General features: G+C 41.7%; 1 protein-coding gene across 4 annotated transcripts in view; it reads left to right on the forward strand.

Moving 5' to 3' along the window:
- Positions 1-6,559, forward strand: part of GAREM1 (GRB2 associated regulator of MAPK1 subtype 1) — a 205,662-nt gene extending 199,103 nt beyond the window's left edge. For 3 of the 4 annotated variants that reach the window (XM_033178036.1, XM_033178038.1, XM_033178039.1), the window contains one exon: positions 1,337-6,559. In XM_033178036.1, the coding sequence (XP_033033927.1) occupies positions 1,337-2,234 (898 nt within the window). In that variant the 3' untranslated portion in view covers positions 2,235-6,559. The remainder of the gene's footprint in view (positions 1-1,336) is intronic. The other variant, XM_033178037.1, reaches the window with a different exon arrangement.
- Positions 6,560-20,089: the final 13,530 nt, after the last annotated feature.

The following is a 20,089-nucleotide window of genomic DNA, read 5'->3' on the forward strand; positions in this document are numbered from 1 at the left end:
CTTTTTAGTTTTTTAAATCATTTCACTGGGTGAGCATGCTGGGGCCCCTTAGCTAGGATGGAAGAGCCAGTGTGTCTTGGGAAGAAAAGATGCCACACCAATCTGAGAAATTCAGAGGTAAAGGCCAACTAGATTCTCCTGGAAACACCCCGGAGGCTGCCGTCAGTTCTCACGGATCAGCATCTAATTCTTTCCACTTTGACTTTGACACGAGCAGACAGTACCTTCAGCAGACAGCACCTTCGACCAGGACCTGAAATGAAAAGGGTCCCATTGGCTGTCTACTCTGAATTCCCATCCAGACAGGAGTCCCCTTTTGACCATCAGTGTTGAGTAGTCATTTCCTTTTGCCTGGATACTTCCAGTGCTCTGAGCTCATTCTTCTACAACACAGCTCATTCCATTGTTGGCAAGTAGCAATACTTTACAAAAAAGGAAACTTTTATTATATTGAGTTGAAATCAATCTCTATGTAACTTTCAATCGTTTCTTAGGTCTAAAGAAACAAAAATAGGTCCATCCCATCTCTCTTTGTCGACTCATGAAAATTCCGAGTCAGCTGTGATAGAAGTCTTCTCTTCTCCAAAAGAAACATCCTTGCCTCCCTCTGCCGCTTCCCTGACATCACTGTCAGACCCCTCACCGGCCTGCTCACCCTCCTTTGAGCACACTCTAGTTTCATGTTGCTCTTAAAACACGGCCCCCCCAGAGCCTAATCCACCACTCCACATGTGCCCGTTACAGTTTAAAGTAGCTCCGTTTGCAGGTATTTCTTGTTCTCTGGACAGTTAAATCCTTGTGCTAATGTTACTCGATTGTTCAGAAACTAAGGCAAGGATTAGCATTTTATTTGAAGCATTTCCTCCTACCTCAGACTTTTGGATGGAAATAGAGTCACAGGTGATGTGATGCCATCGTGTCACTGTAGCGCAAGCATGGCAAGCATGCGCCACCCATTTACTATTCTCTCACTCTACCCTCGCTCACTGCAGACATCATTCATCAATCATGGCACCTGTTGGTACAGAGCCTACACATGACTTAATAATTTTTCTCATCATAAAGACCCAGGCACCTATTAACAATGATTTTCTTACTAGCTGAAATACTTATTTTATCTCCACTGTAGCATTTTAAATCATTATGTACATATCTACAATTACCAATGTATTTTATTAAAGATTCTTTAAAAAAAAAACCAGTGAAGTTAGCAGGAACTTTATTGAATTCAAAACTAACTGCACTTTTCTATTCAGCAGTAACATCTATAAATAACAAAAGCCTTGGGATTTGGCTTTTTTCTTGTAACTGGTTTCTTTGTGTGTTTGCTTTTAAGCAGCGTCACTAAAACTGACACAAATCCTTCTGAAAGCGCTCCTGTTTCCTGCTATCCATGTAACCGAGTGAAAACTGATTCTGTGGACCTGAAATCCCCATTTGGAAGTCCTTCTGCTGAAGCTGTGTCCTCTCGGCTCTCATGGCCTAATCATTATTTGGGAGCATCAGAGAGCCAGACCAGGAGTGACTTCCTTCTGGATCCAAGCAGGAGTTATAGTTACCCTAGACAAAAGGCGCCAGGCACACCAAAGAGAAACTGCCCAGCACCTTTTGATTTTGATGGCTGTGAGCTCTTGTCCAGCCCCTCTAGCTCAGTCACTGCAGAATTCAGTAGCAGCGTCTCTGGTTGTCCCAAGTCAGCCAGCTACTCTCTGGAGAGTACAGATGTGAAAACTCTTGCAGCTGGTGTGACAAAGCAGAGTACTTCATGCCCTGCCTTACCCCCCAGGGCTCCAAAACTAGTAGAAGAGAAGGTCGCCTCTGAAACATCTCCTTTGCCTCTGAAAATTGATGGTGCTGAGGAAGACCCCAAGTCTGGGTCACCAGATCTCTCTGAGGACCAGTATTTTGTTAAAAAGGGCATGCAGGACATCTTCTCTGCCTCCTACCCTTTCTCATCTCCGCTCCACCTCCAGCTGGCCCCCAGATCCTGTGGCGACGGTTCCCCGTGGCAGCCACCGGCTGACCTATCAGGACTCTCTGTAGAGGAAGTGGCCAAGTCACTACGGTTCATTGGTTTGTCCGAAGATGTCATATCATTCTTTGTTACTGAAAAGATTGATGGGAACCTGCTTGTTCAGCTAACGGAAGAAATCCTCTCAGAGGATTTCAAATTGAGCAAACTGCAGGTGAAGAAGATAATGCAGTTCATTAATGGCTGGAGGCCCAAAATATAGCCAAATAACCCTCAGCCAGCATGGAACAAAACTGATCAATGCGTGTGCTAGAAGGGGTGGGCTGGGACACAATTTCATGTTTTTGCACTAAAAACCTTCTCTGTAAATAGGGATAAGAGAAACTCTTACTATGCAGATTACGTTTTTGAATGGTGAACAGGCTATTTTGTACATCAATAAAAATGCTGTACAGAACACTTGGAGGTGTGCCTTGTACGTCACTCAACAAACACTCAGCAGCTGCTAACAGAAAAAAAGGCATGTGCAGAGAAGTCATTCTTACCCAAGTAGGTTTATGCGAGAAGGTATGGTATTTATTACAAAACAGCCAAAGCTGAAAGACATAAAAATCTTTAAAAAAAAAAAAAAAAAAAAAACACTTTGAACAACAATTCCCTTCTTTCGGGAGGGTTGACTTTAGACAATTAACTATGTTCTGTGCTCCGTCGTTCAGATTGCTTCATGCTAATTGTTTTACTCTTGTGCCTGCAAATGTTAGTGATATGAATTGACACTTTAATGTTATATGCTTGGTGGGGATCTTTTTATGGCAAGGCATTTTCCAAAAGTCATGTGTTGATAAAGGGATATATGTTGTCCTTAGAAATCACACAAATCATGACCACAATAATTTATCTGTAACTGCTGCTAATTTTACTGAGCAGAGAAAAAATAATATACATATATAAACATGTATAGATGCATACACAATATACCCGGATATGTTTTACACATAATTTTGATTCTGATATTTTAGGTAACATCTGTTCACTTTTAAATAATCCATTGAGGTTTGGGGACTGTTACCTACATTGATTCTCTTAGGAATAGTGGACAGAATGACTCCAAAGATTCTCAGAACCCTGTCACTTGAAGCTCAGTCTAATTTGGGTTCATCACTGAAAACTTAGAACAAGTCAGTAAAAAGTCCTGTATTGAAGGATTAAGTTTGAGTTTAGGCCCACTCACGGCAGGGCTGGTTTTTGCATGTGATACTCCCATGACATCTGCGGAAATGACGGTTTCTGTTGAATTATAATTCTCGGGTTTGAGGGTCTCCTTCCCCTGATGTCTGATGATGAGAGGTCTGAAGAGCATTTGTCAGCATGCATTAGCCTTTCTCAACCTTCATGCTTTACGCTCAGAAATCAGACGCACCAGCCTTTCCTATTATATATGCCACATCTGTTGAGTATTTTTAAAATACCAAGAAGAGGACTTGTTTATTTCATAAACCACTTCTTCCCTCTCTTTCAAAGAAAATACATTATTACCATACTTTTACATTAGTCTCAGAATTTTTGCTAAATATGATTAAGTATTCCAAAATATAATGGCATCGTCATTATTCTTTTTTAGAGAATATACATCTGAGGATTGTGTTAGTTCTCAGAGCAAGGCATCATCTACCCCCCTGCACCCCAGAGTCTGGCCCCAGATTCCAGATGTGCGGACAGCCCATGACCGAGGTGCACACTGTGCCCTCTTGAATAGGAAGGTCAGCCAGCGAGGCGGCAGCAAAACTTGCAGGATGGACTTACATCTTATCATCTCTTCCTGCTACCAAAATAAAAAAATAAATTGAAAGACAAGACCCACCAGTCTAGTTTTGTAGATCTGTGAAACGTGTCTCTATTTCTTGGCATTAGAAGAAAGATACTTTTAATCCATATCATGGTTTAGAGTTGAGGTGAATTAATACCTAATTTTCCATGTTAGATCTAATTTTCCATCTTAGATCTGCTTTATCAAAAAAAGTATTTTTTTCTCCTAACATGGTCCCAAAATGTAAATACTATAGGCAAAAAGAATACCCTGTAAAATTCTCACACTGGAGCACCTCTTCAAAAGTCACTGACAAGTGGATGAGGAAGTGTCTGGTACTGCGCACACAGGACTTGAGACCCATGAGGCTTTCGTATTCTGAAAGCATCCTTCTGTGTGAGGGGGACTGCCTCCCTTAGGAAAGTAAATCTCTCAGAACTTCTTTTTAAAATAAAAACAGACAAGAATGCAGTTACTAAGCTGCAAGTTTTCATTGGCAAACCTAGCTGAATCCGTTTGAAAATACTTAACACTCAGACACAATTCTCAAATTCAGGAAGAAGGAACAGGGTTGGTTTGGGTTTACTATGAAGGTTGCCTCACAAAAACAACTGACTCCTTTTAGCGTTTTTTGTTTTTATTTTTCTTTCTGTAAAAACTTTACACAAAATAGGGTTTTAAATTATTTTTGCTTGTTTGGGACTTGGCGTATTTTTGTCAGGTTTATATTGATTGGCAATGCGGCGACTCCTTGAGGGCAGGGACTGTGGCCTTTGGTTCACTTATGCATGAAACAGTCTAGTATCACTCTACAGTGCTGAGTAAAAGACACAGCCCCTGCCCTCTTGGAGATCATATTGTTTATATTTGAAATCTCAGTTGCTAAGAGTATGTATGTGTGGGTAAGAAAGATGTGAAGTCCTCTGGGCAGCTGGGTATATGGAGAATTACATGTGTCCTGTCTTTAAAATATCAGCCTCTAGTAAGGGGTACAGAACACCCCAAGATCACTAAAACTTGGAATGTGTTGGAGGCAGAAAGTATCTCTCTCATTGCCTAGTGTTGTTGTTTTTTTGTTTTTTTGTTTTTTTTTACTGACCTGGAATTCTTTTAATTGTAATAAATATCTTCTGTCATCTCTAAAAGCCACAAATAAATGAAATTGCCATTCCTAAGCCGAGCACCTGTCTATGAAGGACCTTGGCGCCCTGACTAGACAAAGCATTCATAACTCCAAGAGAATCCTGAGAAGATATGCAAAGCAGGGATAATAAGGAGACAGCAGAAAAGTGATGCCCAGAGATCCACACACAGAACCTTTCTAACCAACCAGGTCAAGGCTTATCATCTTATCTCCTCTGGCAGGTCCCCTGTAGTCAAAAGAGAGGAAGTGTCTGTCTAAACAAGACCCTTTTGGGTCCTTAGATTCATGGCAAAAATCATCATAGCCCCCATCAGAAAAGAAAATCAGCAATAAACCAAGCCAAGCAGCTAAAATGTATAATGTGGACCTGACTCATGTTGGGAGGCAGAATTCAAACACTCACAGATCAGTCTTGCAAGTTTTCTCTTCTTTAAGTTGAGCTGCTCAACTTTATGAACTGTGAAATTTCCTTACATTCTTTCAACCCACATATATCATTGCAGTTTATGAAGTTGCAGCGGACTGCCCATTCAGCTAAATTGCAGTGTTTATTCTTGTCTCATGTCGAAATCCAACAATCTTATAGGAAATATTATGACAGTCCATTCCAACTGTTTTCAGACACATGCACAAACAGTCTCTGCTCACATTCCACAGCCACCTGCATGTTATCCATACAGCTCCCTGAGAAGTCCGGGGATGGGAGGTGGGGTGTGGAAGGATGGAGGGTCCTTCATTTTCTAAACACTTTGTGTAAGTCACTACTCATCGTGCCTAGCAAGTATAAGATTAACATTTTGAATAACCAACTGGAAAACAAATAATCCTCTGAAGAACCTAGTGAACTGTTCAAAGGAAATTTTAATTTCAGTCTACCAGAAAAGTTAAATCTGTTGTTGGACATAGGAGGTTTTCAGAAACATGCCTCTTTTATCAATTTCCACTATCTTTCAAGTTACCTAAAGGCACCAGGCTGCTTGAGCAAGAAGAATAAAAGGCCTAGAGTGCAAATTATGTGAAGTAGAGCTTTTAGATTGTGGGATTGTAATAATATGGGATGCTCATGCTCGCATCATGTTAAATCACACCGTTTAGTCTTCAAAACTTGGTGTTTTAAAATGTGTCTCATTGTGATAGCCAGAAACAAGGAATAAATGTGATTTCAGTTTAAACTGTATACAAATATCTTCTGTAATTTTGCTGCTCTAATTTTTAGGCTATAAATTTTGTAATAGAGCTTATCAAATTGCGAATTTCCTTTGTTTACAATCTCATGTAGTAGGGCTCAGATAATCTTAGCTATAGCTATAAACCTTTTCTCCCACTCTCATATTAAGTTTCATTTAAAATATTTAAGCTAAGCCTAAAAATTGAAATCAGTTAAGAATTTGGAGAGTTTATCTTAAATGGAAATGGTGTATTCTTTTCAAAGAATTTTGTAACCGTCTTTACAGTTTCTTTGCTTGGAAAACTTGGGTTGTTAACTATCAGTTAACAGTTGCATTACTTTCCAAAACATTATCTAATGGGCCCAATGTGTACCTCAAGATAAACACAGTATGTTATGTCTAAAAATTTCATTGTCTGTTGATTTAAATGGTTCTGAGATGTCTCTAATAAAGAAATTTTCAAAGTTGCTTTTCTTGCAGTTGTTCCTCAGTTGTCAGACCTAGTGCACAGTTTTCCAAGGACTTGTTTCCCATCCCCACTTAGGAGTAGGGAATTTGGAGGGAGTCTCAATACTGCAAGTCCATTCTGTATTAATAAGAGATGGAAGACTGTGACTATTGTGCGTAGTCAGAAGATGCAGGTAACTAGGTAGCTTGATGGCGTACAGAGAATCCAGTACCTGTGTGGTCAGGAGATAGCACAGAAGATGAAATAGATGAACTGGTGAGCAAAAAAAAAAAAAAAAAAAAAAAAAAAACTGGTCCAAAGATAGTTGTCTCAATTGATCATTCACTGTCAGTTACAGATCAAACTCCTTGTTCTACTCTTTCCTCACTCTCACTACTGCACTTGACTAACTCTTAAAAACTAAATAAAAGTATACATTTGAATGAGGAAAAGAAAGATAACATAAATTTATATCTCTTCGGCTTGCATACAGTTTAACTTATGTAACTAGCAAGTAGCAGAGATGGCTGAGGTGACTAAAGAAAAATTGAGTGTTCAATATGCTGCAGCGTCCAATGGGAAGTGTTACACAGAAGCTGGAGAATTGCCAGTGGAGTTTGGTTAAGAGAACTTGTAGCATAAAATAGTTTCTCAGTATTTTATGCCCCAAATCTTCCTGTCTTCTTTTACCAGACTAAAAGCATCCCCAAATCATTCATTCCATCTTATACTTAAGCCTTCAGCCCTTCTTTCCTGTTTCACGGGGATAAACCTGTGACTAAACCCATACGTGGCCACTTCACTGTATTTCAGGAATGTGTGCTAGAAGAACCTGTAGGCTTGACTCAGATTGACCGAAACTTCCCGAGATCTATCTCAAGATTTAGAGTATTTCGTCAAGTAGTGTACACTAGAGCATTTGACTCCCAAATTTAGATATTGCAAAGTAAATTTGAGTTTAGAAATAAGTTGGGTTAGAATCAGATGTCCTTTGATTCCTTATATATCTGAAGTCAGAAAAAGCCAAATCATTGAAAACAATAAGTGCTGATTCAATTCTTATTACACTGAAATGAGTAAAAAGATGTGCTCAGCCTCTTCTTGCTTAGGTGATTCATGCACATCCTTCAGGATTTACCAAGTGTCACCCCCAAGCTGATTAGATTTCACTCCTTTGCACTGATACAGCTCTCTGTGCATATCTCGGTCCCCTGGAAAGCTATAAGCTCTTTGATATCAGGGCTTATGTTTTCATTGTTGTATCTTCAGAAGTAGGTGCTGTTTGAGGTTCTGTTGAATGACAGTGTGAAAATCACATTCCTGATGGTGGCCGGTCTTTGTGCCGTCAAGGTCAAGACTGCAGCCACGTGACAATGTAACGAAGTAAGGTCAAATGAGTGATATCAGTGAAACTTGTACTCATCATAATTAATATCTGAGTGCCTAGAAATGGATGAAATGTAAACTTGTCTAGAAATCCCAGGTTGAGTTTGTATCGCTTCCCAATGAATAAATTTTTCTTAGTTCATTTAATTCAATGACTTCCATTTAATGGCTTAAAAAAAGGACATGAAAGGATGCGTTCCCATAGATTGACTCAAATACTAGCTCTAAAAGACACAGGCAACTGAAAAGTAAGAGATGTGGTTGAATGACCTAAGCTAAGAATGGTCTCAGGGTCAGAGGCAGTGATGAGTAAAGATAAGAAAAAGATTCTGTGTGCTCAGAAACACATGGCCAGGAGACATAGTGCCAAGCATGGAAAATACCATCTGTAGGCAGATTATAGAAGTTTAGAGACAGAGGGGACCTTGGAAAGGATCTGGTCCCTCCTCCTCATGGGAATGAAACCCATAGAGGGTGAGTGACGGGCCCCGGACCTCATATGGGTCATGAAATAACCAAGGCTAGAAATAAAATCTCCCGGTTCCCTGTTTTGTCTTCCTTCCATTACAGCACTGTTTCCCAGTTCCCTCAGCTTTTAACTTCCAAAAATAACTTGTTTTCTTAGTGCGTGGAACGCCCTACCCTGATCCTCCAACTTCTTTGTCTAAGACTGAAAAACAGGACAGTCCTCAGCTGATACTCCTCAGTCAGTGTTAGGTGGAAATCAAGAGAAACCTATGTATGAAATGGAAGCTCTGGGTACATCTCCTGCTCTTATCACGGATCATTCCATGGAGACACTAAATGAGACGAATGGGACAGAAAATGTGAGATTCACAGATAGCACACATTTCATCCAGGCTAGCTGCTAGGAAGAGTTTACAAACTGGCACCTAGGAAGAGATGCAGCTCTGTAGCATGAAATATGGCCACAGGGTGTAGAGCTTTTCCACTCAGCCAATACCTGTGCAGGATTACCCCAGTCAACTCTTAACGGAGTACAGTGGAGAGCCAGGGATTAGGAAAGAGTAAAATTTCAGTCCAGCCATTTTGGAGGTCTCTCTTTCCATCAGTCACGTCTCAACTTTCCTCAGCTAGCCAAGCGCATTGGAATCCTAGTTATAGAAATGAATAAACAGAAGTAGCTCAAGAAAGATAAGGGGCCAGGGGCGGTGGCTCATGCCTATAGTCCCAGCACTTTGGAAGGCCGAGGCAAGTGGATCACTTGAGGCCACTCGAGGAGTTTGAGACCAGCCTGGCCAATATAGCAAAACCCTGTCTCTGCTAAAAATATGAAAATTAGTCAGGCATGGTGGTGGGCACCTATAATCCCAGCTACTCGGGAGGCTGAGACACAAGAATCACTTGAACTTGGGAGGCAGAGGTTGCGGTAAGCCGAGATCGCACTACTGCACTCCAGCCTGGTCAACAGAATGAAACATCTCTTTAAAGAAAAGAAAAGAAAAGATAGATAAGGAATTTGAGGATGGGGCACTATGCATTTTTTCACAGGTGTCCACTGGGGAAGAGAGTAGAAAACTGATCTGTCATATGCTTTGCCACTTCTTGGTTCTGAGTCTGGGATTTTTTTTTTTTTTCCTTTATTTTTTTTTGAAGTGGTCTCACTCTGTCGCCCAAGTTGGAGTGCAGTGGTGCAATCATGGCTCACTACAGCCTCAACCTCCCTGGGCTCAAGTGATCTTCCCACCTCAGTCTCCTGAGTAGCCGGGACTACAGGTGCACGTCACCACACCTGGCTAATTTTTTAATTTTTTTGTAGAGACGGGGTTTCACCATGTAGGCCAGGCTGGTCTCGAACTCCTGGGCTCAAGCAGTCAGCCTGCCTCAGCCCCCCAAAGTGCTGGGATTACAGTTGTAAGTTAGCATGCCAGGCCTGTCTCTGGAATTTTAAGAGTGAATAGCTTGAGTCAGAAGCTCTTGAGTACAAAGAAGTTGTACTTAAAAAAAAAAAAAAAATCCATTGGTTTGTTTTGAAAAACAAAACCCTCAACCTGAAACTAAATAAATCAACTAACATTACGCTAAAACTGACTTTCAAGTTTGGGTTGAGAAGCCATATCTCAATCCTCCTCCTTGGCCTTCAGAGTCAAACCATGAACCCACCCGGTTGGCCATGGAAGAAAGGACAAAGAAAAGATACATCATAATTAAGAAAAAGAGAATTATCAATCTATAGTTTTTGCATAAATGTTTCTGCCTCATTCTGTGTGCCCTTTACTACTCTTAGGAACACAGTTATTGACAAAGTAAAGCAAGTCTATTTTTCAGTTCACCTTTTAAGGAGATGACTGATTTTTATAAATCCAGTAAACTACCAACAATTTCATTTTTCATAGTTTAAGTTGCCATCTTGAAGCAGTATAATTGCCTGTTAAAAGTTTTCATGGCTGTGTGTGGTAGCTTATGCCTCCCAAGCCCCAAAGGGATTACAGGCATGAGCCACCACGCCCAGCCATGAAATGCACTTTGAGAGGCCGAAGCAGGTGGATTGCTTGAATTCAGGAGCTTGAGACCAGCCTGGGCAACATGAGGAAACTCCATCTCTACCCCCAAAAAATACAAAAATTAGCTGGGTGTGGTGATGTGCCTTGTAGTCGCAGCTACTCAGAAGGCTGAGGCAGGAGGATCACTTGAGCCCAAGAGATCAAGGCTGCAGTGAACCTAGATTGCACCACTGCACTCTAGCCTGGGTGATAGAGTGAGATGCTGTCTCAAAAAAAAAGAAAAAAGTTTTCATATAATCATGTTTTTATCACACATCAGTGATTCATGAGTAAGAGTCGTGGGGTAATGTGATTGTTCTGAGAGTAGACCACAGGTTTTGTTTTGTTTTGTTTTGTTTTTTGTTTTTAGACGGAGTCTCACTCTGTCACCAGGCTGGAGTGCAGTGGCAAGATCTCGGCTCACTGCAATGTCTACCTCCCAGGTTCAAGCAATTCTCCTGCCTCAGCCTCCCGAGTAGCTGGGACTACAGCCGTGTGCCACCACGCCCAGCTAATTTTTGTGTTTTCAGTAGAGATGGGATTTCATTGTGTTAGCCAGGGTGGTCTCGATCTCTTGACCTTGTGATCCACCTGCCTCGGCCTCCCAAAGTGCTGGGATTACATGAACTACCACACCCGGCCAACCACAGTTCCTGTTGTAAAATGGTCTGCTCCACTGGCTTTATGTTGTTTTTTTTTTTTTAATCTTAACCCTATCCTGCACACTATGCCCTCACTTTTGGTTTGTTTTCTGTGAAGGCTCTATAGAATCATGCCAGTTCTGCATCTGTATCCTATTTGCCCCCATCTAAAGCTGGAGAAGTTTAGCCATGTAAATTACCATTTTCCCATTGAAGCAAATGCAGTCTTGAGAGGACATGTGACTGACCTCCCATCCTGAGGCAAATCACTCACAAACCCACTTAGTCTCAAAATCTCAGTCCTGGACAGGACTTCAGCCTCCTCGTGCTGTAATGATCTCTTCCTGTATTTAGAGATCTCTATGGAAGTTTCTGCTCCTATACTGAACAGTTCTCAGTTCTTTCTTCTCTGCCTCATTTTGCAACTTAAATCATTCACCTACTTTTATGGTATGTGAGTTATATTTCCATTTTTTTAGATGTTTACCTATTTCTCCATGGAGATAAATTGCAAACCAGGTCATTTTCTATCCTATTGTTTCTCAGGCCTAGAGAATGTTACTTTTCTTTCTAGTTGTCCTATTAGATGAAAATAGCACTCGAGTTCTTGTCACTGTGATTCAGTCTGTGTGCACCAGTTACCTGGAGCATATTTGGGAGAAATATGATTTCCCTGCATTAGTCATTCTGGATAATAGATGTGGACATTATTTGTTCTGGCAACAGGAAAAGGCAACCTGTAGAGACACCATTATGATAGCAACCTAGAGAGGACTATGATCCATGAATCAGTTATTTGCTGAGAGTCTGTTCTTTGGAAGGCTGAGATAACTAACTTATCTTTCACAGATAACTCACTGTAAAAGAACAGTTTAAAATATGGGCTGGGAGAATGAAGGACATGCCCTCCTTATTCAGTTAACTATTAGGTACATCTCACTAGAATTCATGCTTGAGGGGGAAATGCTCTTATTTAACCCTTGCCAGCTTCTTCAAGAGGAGTGTTGTTTTATTTAAATTTTTTGCCTTAGCATGTTGCCAGTGTTGACCATTTTTGGAGCATCTGTCTTTTGTCTATTGGCTTTGTCACCTCCCGACTGTCGCCCAGTGTCAGGGCCTGATTATGTTTTAGGAGGATTGAAAAGGAGAAGTCAACAGTTGCTGCTGGAGGAGAACCTGATACACAGCAGGTGTATCCAGCACCCATTTCCAAACTGTGGATGATCCCATTACCAGCTTATCTCCTGACCTCGCTCAGGTGTTCTCCCAACTTACTGTTCACAGAAAGAGAGGATCCCCTCTACCACTCTGCCTTCTGTTCTAGGTTTCTGCTCACACCCTGAGACTTCTTGTATTTTTACTCAGATTTAGCCCAAATTTCACATTTCCTTGAATTCCCTTTTTTCTCTTTTAGTCTATCTCCAGCTAGTTTATTGTGGTGCTTTAAAACATTTTGTAATCGGATTAGATCTGCTAGGGTAAACAGCATTGGAGAAATTCTGTCGGTCTCCTAGGCAGATGGAGGGAGGAAGGAAGGGCAGCTGGTGTGTGCTTGTATGGGTTCATTCATTGAAGTAATTTGGGGGAAGTACCTAACATCATTTCCAAACAGTCAAAATTTACCCTTCAGTAAATACCAGATCCACTGAATGCAGAAGACAGGTTAGAAGTTATTTTTAATATCAATCGATTATTTATCTGCCAGCTCCCCATGCCCTGGTGTGCTCCTAAGAGACTTCCCCAGAATGTTTCAGGGAAGGTGTGCTTCATTTGTGCCTATGTTGATCAACACAGTTATTCTCTGATTCTCAACCCTGGCCGCAGCACCCAGGCCTGCCCTGGCCGCAGGCTCACTTCCCACTAGTCGTCACTGCCAGGAGCTCCCGGACACAGCCTTTGGTTAGACAGCTAGTCCTGTGAACAGGCACCACCTGAGAGGTGCGTGGGGCATTTCCTGTCTCCACTGTGGCTTCTTCTCCCCAGTACCACTATATCATCCATAGGAAATCACATGCATTATTTCATTTAATTTACACAGCAACGTTAAGAGGTAGCTACTACTGTTGTTCCTCTTTTTTTTTTTTTTTTTTTTTTTGAGATGGAGTTTTACTCTTGTCGCCCAGGCTGGAGTGCAATGGAGCGATCTCGGCTCACTGCAATCTCCACCTCCTGGATTCAATTGATTCTCCTGATTCAGTCTCCCGAGTGGCTGGGATTACAGGCATGCGCCACCGTGCCCGGCTAATTTTGTATTTTTAGTAGAGACAAGGTTTCTCCATATTGGTCTGGCTGGTCTCGAACCCCTGACCTCAGGTGATCTGCCACCCTCAGCCTCCCAAAGTGCTGAAATTACAGGTGTGAGCCACCACACCCAGACTGTTGTTCCCATTTCTTTTTTTTTTTTTTTTTATACTTTAAGTTCTAGGGTACATGTGCATAACGTTTATATCATGTATAATTCCCCAATGCAATCCCTCCCTCCTCCCCCCTCCCCATGATAGGCCCCAGTGTGTGATGTTCCCCTTCTCGAGTCCAAGTGATCTCATTGTTCAGTTCCCACCTATGAGTGAGAACATGCGGTGTTTGGTTTCTCTTCTTGTGATAGTTTGCTAAGAATGATGGTTTCCAGCTGCATCCATGTCCCTACAAAGGACGCAATCTCATCCTTTTTTATGGCTGCATAGTATTCCATGGTGTATATGTGCCACATTTTCTTAATCCAGTCTGTCACAGATGGACATTTGGGTTGATTCCAAGTCTTTGCTATTGTGAATAGTGCCGCAGTAAGCATACGTGTGCATGTGTCTTTGTAGTAGAGTAATTTATAATCCTTTGGGTATATACCCAGTAGTGGGATGGCTGGGTCATATGGTACATCTAGTTCTAGATCCTTGAGGAATCGCCATACTGTTTTCCATAATGGTTGAACTAGTTTACAGTCCCACCAACAGTGTAAAAGTGTTCCTATTTCTCCACATCCTCTCCAGCACCTGTTGTTTCCTGACTTCTTAATGATTGCCATTCTAACTGGTGTGAGATGGTATCTCATTGTGGTTTTGATTTGCACTTCTCTGATGGCCAGTGATGATGAGCATTTTTTCATGTGTCTGTTGGCTGTATGAATGTCTTCTTTTGAGAAATGTCTGTTCATATCCTTTCCCCACTTTTTGATGGGGTTGTTTGTTTTTTTCTTGTATATTTGTTTGAGTTCCTTGTAGATTCTGGATATTAGCCCTTTGTCAGATGAGTAGGTTGCAAAAATTTTCTCCCATTCTGTAGGTTGCCTGTTCACTCTGATGGTAGTTTCTTTAGCTGTGCAAAAGCTCTTTAGTTTAATTAGATCCCATTTGTCAATTTTGGCTTTTGCTGCCGTTGCTTTTGGTGTTTTAGACATGAAGTCCTTGCCCATGCCTATGTCCTGAATGGTACTACCTAGATTTTCTTCTAGGGTTTTTATGGTATTAGGTCTAACATTTAAGTCTCTAATCCATCTTGAATTAATTTTCGTATAAGGGGTAAGGAAAGGATCCAGTTTCAGCTTTCTACTTATGGCTAGCCAGTTTTCCCAGCACCATTTATTAAATAGGGAATCCTTTCCCCATTTCTTGTTTTTGTCGGGTTTGTCAAAGATCAGATGGCTGTAGATGTGTGGTATTATTTCTGAGGACTCTGTTCTGTTCCATTGGTCTATATCTCTGTTTTGGTACCAGTACCATGCTGTTTTGGTTACTGTAGCCTTGTAGTATAGTTTGAAGTCAGGTAGCATGACGCCTCCAGCTTTGTCCTTTTGACTTAGGATTGTCTTGGCAATGCGGGCTCTTTTTTGGTTCCATATGAACTTTAAAGCAGTTTTTTCCAATTCTGTGAAGAAAGTCATTGGTAGCTTGATGGGGATGGCATTGAATCTATAAATCACCTTGGGCAGTATGGCCATTTTCACGATATTGATTCTTCCTATCCATGAGCATGGTATGTTCTTCCATTTGTTTGTGTCCTCTTTTATTTCACTGAGCAGTGGTTTGTAGTTCTCCTTGAAGAGGTCCTTTACATCCCTTGTAAGCTGGATTCCTAGGTATTTTATTCTCTTTGAAGCAATTGTGAATGGAAGTTGATTCCTGATTTGGCTCTCTGCTTGTCTGTTACTGGTGTATAAGAATGCTTGTGATTTTTGCCCATTAATTTTGTATCCTGAGACTTTGCTGAAGTTGCTTATCAGCTTAAGGAGATTTTGGGCTGAGACGATGGGGTTTTCTAAATATACCATCATGTCATCTGCAAACAGGGACAATTTGACTTCTTCTTTTCCTAACTGGATACCCTTGATTTCTTTCTCTTGCCTGATTGCCCTAGCCAGAACTTCCAACACTATGTTGAATAGGAGTGGTGAGAGAGGGCATCCCTGTCTTGTGCCAGTTTTCAAAGGGAATTTTTCCAGTTTTTGCCCATTCAGTATGATATTAGCTGTGGGTTTGTCATAAATAGCTCTTATTATTTTGAGGTACGTTCCATCAATACCGAATTTATTGAGCGTTTTTAGCATAAAGGGCTGTTGAATTTTGTCAAAAGCCTTTTCTGCATCTATTGAGATAATCATGTGGTTCTTGTCTTTGGTTCTGTTTATATGCTGGATTACGTTTATTGATTTGCGAATGTTGAACCAGCCTTGCATCCCAGGGATGAAGCCCACTTGATCATGGTGGATAAGCTTTTTGATGTGCTGCTGAATCCGGTTTGCCAGTATTTTATTGAGAATTTTTGCATCGATGTTCATCAGGGATATTGGTCTAAAATTCTCTTTTTTCGTTGTGTCTCTGCCAGGCTTTGGTATCAGGATGATGTTGGCCTCATCAAATGAGTTAGGGAGGATTCCCTCTTTTTCTATTAATTGGAATAGTTTCAGAAGGAATGGTACCAGCTCCTCCTTGTACCTCTGGTAGAATTCAGCTGTGAATCCATCTGGTCCTGGACTTTTTTTCATGGGTAGGCTATTAATTGTTGCCTCAATTTCAGAGCCTGCTATTGGTCTATTCAGGGATTCAACTTCTTCCTGGTTTAGTCTTGGAAGAGTGTAAGTGTCCAGGAAATTATCCATTTCTTCTAGATTTTCTAGTTGATTTGCATAGAGGCGTTTATAGTATTCTCTGATGGTGGTTTGTATTTCTGTGGGGTCGGTGGTGATATCCCCTTTATCATTTTTTATTGCGTCTATTTGATTCCTCTCTCTTTTCTTCTTTATTAGTCTAGCTAGCGGTCTGTCAATTTTGTTGATCTTTTCAAAAAACCAACTCCTGGATTCATTGATTTTTTGGAGGGTTTTTTGTGTCTCTATCTCCTTCAGTTCTGCTCTGATCTTAGTTATTTCTTGCCTTCTGCTAGCTTTTGAATGTGTTTGCTCTTGCCTCTCTAGTTCTTTTAATTGTGATGTTAGAGTGTCAATTTTAGATCTTTCCTGCTTTCTTTTGTGGGCATTTAGTGCTATAAATTTCCCTCTACACACTGCTTTAAATGTGTCCCAGAGATTCTGGTATGTTGTATCTTTGTTCCCATTGGTTTCAAAGAACATCTTTATTTCTGCTTTCATTTCGTTATGTACCCAGTAGTCATTCAGGAGCAGATTGTTCAGTTTCCATGTAGTTGAGTGGTTTTGACCGAGTTTCTTAGTCCTGAGTTCTAGTTTGATTGCACTGTGGTCTGAGAGACAGTTTGTAATAATTTCTGTTCTTTTACATTTGCTGAGGAGTGCTTTACTTCCAATTATGTGGTCAATTTTGGAATAGGTGCGATGTGGTGCTGAGAAGAATGTATATTCTGTTGATTTGGGGTGGAGAGTTCTATAGATGTCTATTAGGTCCGCTTGGTGCAGAGATGAGTTCAATTCCTGGATATCCTTGTTAACTTTCTGTCTCGTGATCTGTCTAATGTTGACAGTGGAGTGTTGAAGTCTCCCATTATTATTGTATGGGAGTCTAAGTCTCTTTGTAGGTCTCTAAGGACTTGCTTTATGAATCTGGGTGCTCCTGTATTGGGTGCATATATATTTAGGAGAGTTAGCTCTTCCTGTTGAATTGATCCCTTTACCATTATGTAATGGCCTTCTTTGTCTCTTTTGATCTTTGATGGTTTAAAGTCTGTTTTATCAGAGACTAGGATTGCAACCCCTGCTTTTTTTTGTTCTCCATTTGCTTGGTAGATCTTCCTCCATCCCTTTATTTTGAGCCTATATATGTCTCTGCATGTGAGATGGGTCTCCTGAATACAGCAGACTGATGGGTCTTGACTCTTTATCCAGTTTGCCAGTCTGTGTCTTTTAATTGGAGCATTTAGTCCATTGACATTTAAGGTAATATTGTTATGTGTGAACTTGATCCTGTCATTATGATATTAACTGGTTATTTTGCTCGTTAGTTGATGCAGTTTCTTCCTAGCCTCGATGGTCTTTACATTTTGGCATGTTTTTGCAATGGCTGGTACCGGTTGTTCCTTTCCATGTTTAGGGCTTCCTTCAGGGTCTCTTGTAAGGCAGGCCTGGTGGTGACAAAATCTCTAAGCATTTGCTTATCTGTAAAGGATTTTATTTCTCCTTCACTGATGAAACTTAGTTTGGCTGGATATGAAATTCTGGGTTGAAAATTCTTTTCTTTAAGAACGTTGAATATTGGCCCCCACTCTCTTCTGGCTTGGAGAGTTTCTGCCGAGAGATCTGCTGTTAGTCTGATGGGCTTCCCTTTGTGGGTAACCCAACCTTTCTCTCTGGCTGCCCTTAAGATTTTTTCCTTCATTTCAACTTTGGTGAATCTGGCAATTATGTGTCTTGGAGTTGCTCTTCTGGAGGAGTATCTTTGTGGCGTTCTCTGTATTTCCTGAATTTGAATGTTGGCCTGCCCTACTAGGTTGGGGAAGTTCTCCTGGATGATATCCTGAAGAGTGTTTTCCAACTTGGTTCCATTTTCCCCCTCACTTTCAGGCACCCCAATCAGACGTAGATTTGGTCTTTTTACATAATCCCATACTTCTTGCAGGCTTTGTTCATTTCTTTTTCTTCTTTTTTTCTTTTGGTTTCTCTTCTCGCTTCATTTCATTCATTTGATCCTCCATGGCTGATACTCTTTCTTCCAGTTGATCGAGTCGGTTACTGAAGCTTGTGCATTGTCACGTATTTCTCGTGTCATGGTTTTCATCTCTGTCATTTCGTTTATGATCTTCTCTGCATTAATTAGTCTAGCTGTCAATTCTTCCACTCTTTTTTCAAGATTTTTAGTTTCTTTGCGCTGGGTACGTAATTCCTTCTTTAGCTCTGAGAGGTTTGATGGACTGAAGCCTTCTTCTCTCATCTCGTCAAAGTCATTCTCTGACCATCTTTGATCCGTTGCTGGCAATGGGCTGCGCTCCTTTGCAGGGGGAGATGCGCTCTTATTTTTTGAATTTCCAGCTTTTCTGCCCTGCTTCTTCCCCATCTTTGTGGTTTTATCTGTCTCTGGTCTTTGATGATGGTGACGTACTGATAGGGTTTTGGTATAGGTGTCCTTCCTGTTTGATAGTTTTCCGTCTGACAGTCAGAAGGACTGTCTGTTGGTCTATTGGAGATTGCTTGAGGTCCACTCCAGACCCTGTTTGCCTGGGTATCAGCAGCAGAGGTTGCCGAAGATAGAATATTGCTGAACAGCGAGTGTACCTGTCTGATTCTTCCTTTGGAAGTTTCCTCTCAGGGGTGACTCCACCCTGTGAGGTGTGGGGTGTCAGACTGCCCCTACTGGGGGATGTCTCCCAGCTAGGCTACTCAGGGGTCAGGGACCCACCTGAGCAGGCAGTCTGTCTGTTCTCAGATCTCAACCTCCGCGTTAGGAGATCCACGGCTCTCCCCAAAGCCGTCAGACAGAGTGGTTCGCGTCTGCACCGGCCCCCGCTGCTTCCCCTATTGGACTGCAGCTGTGCGCTGTCCGCAGAGGTAGAGTCTACAGAGACAGGCAGGCTTCCTTGAGCTGCTGTGAGCTCCACCCAGTTCGAGCTTCCCAGCAGCTTTGTTTACCTACTTAAGCCTCAGCAATGGCGGGCGCCCCTCCCCCAGCCTCGCTGCTGCCTTGCGGATGGATCGCCACAGACTGCTGTGTTAGCAGTGAGGGAGGCTCCGTGGGCGTGGGACCCTCCCGGCCAGGTGTGGGATATATTCTCCTGGTGTGCCTGTTTCCTTAAAGCGCAGTATTGGGGTGGGAGTTACCCGATTTTCCAGGTGTTGTGTGTCTCAGTTCCCCTGGCTAGGAAAACTGATTTCCTTCCCCCTTGCGCTTCCAGATGAGGCGATGCCTCGCCCTGCTTCAGCTCACGCTGGTCAGGCTGCAGCAGCTGACCCGCACCGATTGTCCGGCGCTCCCTAGAGAGATGACCCCAGTACCTCAGTTGAAAATGCAGAAATCACCGGTCTTCTGTGTCGCTCGCGCTGGGCTGTTGTTCCCATTTCTATAGATAAGAAAACTGCATCTAAAAAGGATAACCCACCCAAGATCACATCGCAAGTAAATGGTCAATCCCAGGTTGAAACCCGTCTTTCCGACCCAGGGTCCATGCTCTTATGAGGGGATATATACAACATGCTCTGAGAACTTCAGTTGTGGGGTGGGAAACCTCACTGTGTCTTAGAGCTCAGAGAGGGCGTCCTGAAAGAAGTGATGCCTAAATAGGAATCTGAAGGATAAGTAGGAATTAGGAAGATAAAGGGGAGGCAGGAGAAGGTGGCTGATATTCAAGGGAATAATACAATACAATCATCCCTTAGTTCCAGGACCCCAGGGGATACCAACATCCGAGTCCCTGGTATAAAACGATGTAGTATATTTGTATATAACCTATGCACATCCACCTATATACTTTAAATTATCTTTAGATTACTTATAATACCTAATACAATGTAAATGCTATGTAAATAGTTCTTATCGTATATTTTTGTGTTTTTTTATTGAATTGTTATTTCGTGGAATTTTTCCGGATGTTTTCCTTCAGTGGTTGGTTGAATTTGTGGATGTG

Source organism: Trachypithecus francoisi, unplaced genomic scaffold (assembly GCF_009764315.1).
Source record: "Trachypithecus francoisi isolate TF-2019V2 unplaced genomic scaffold, Tfra_2.0 Lachesis_group19, whole genome shotgun sequence".
Taxonomy (NCBI): domain Eukaryota; kingdom Metazoa; phylum Chordata; class Mammalia; order Primates; family Cercopithecidae; genus Trachypithecus; species Trachypithecus francoisi.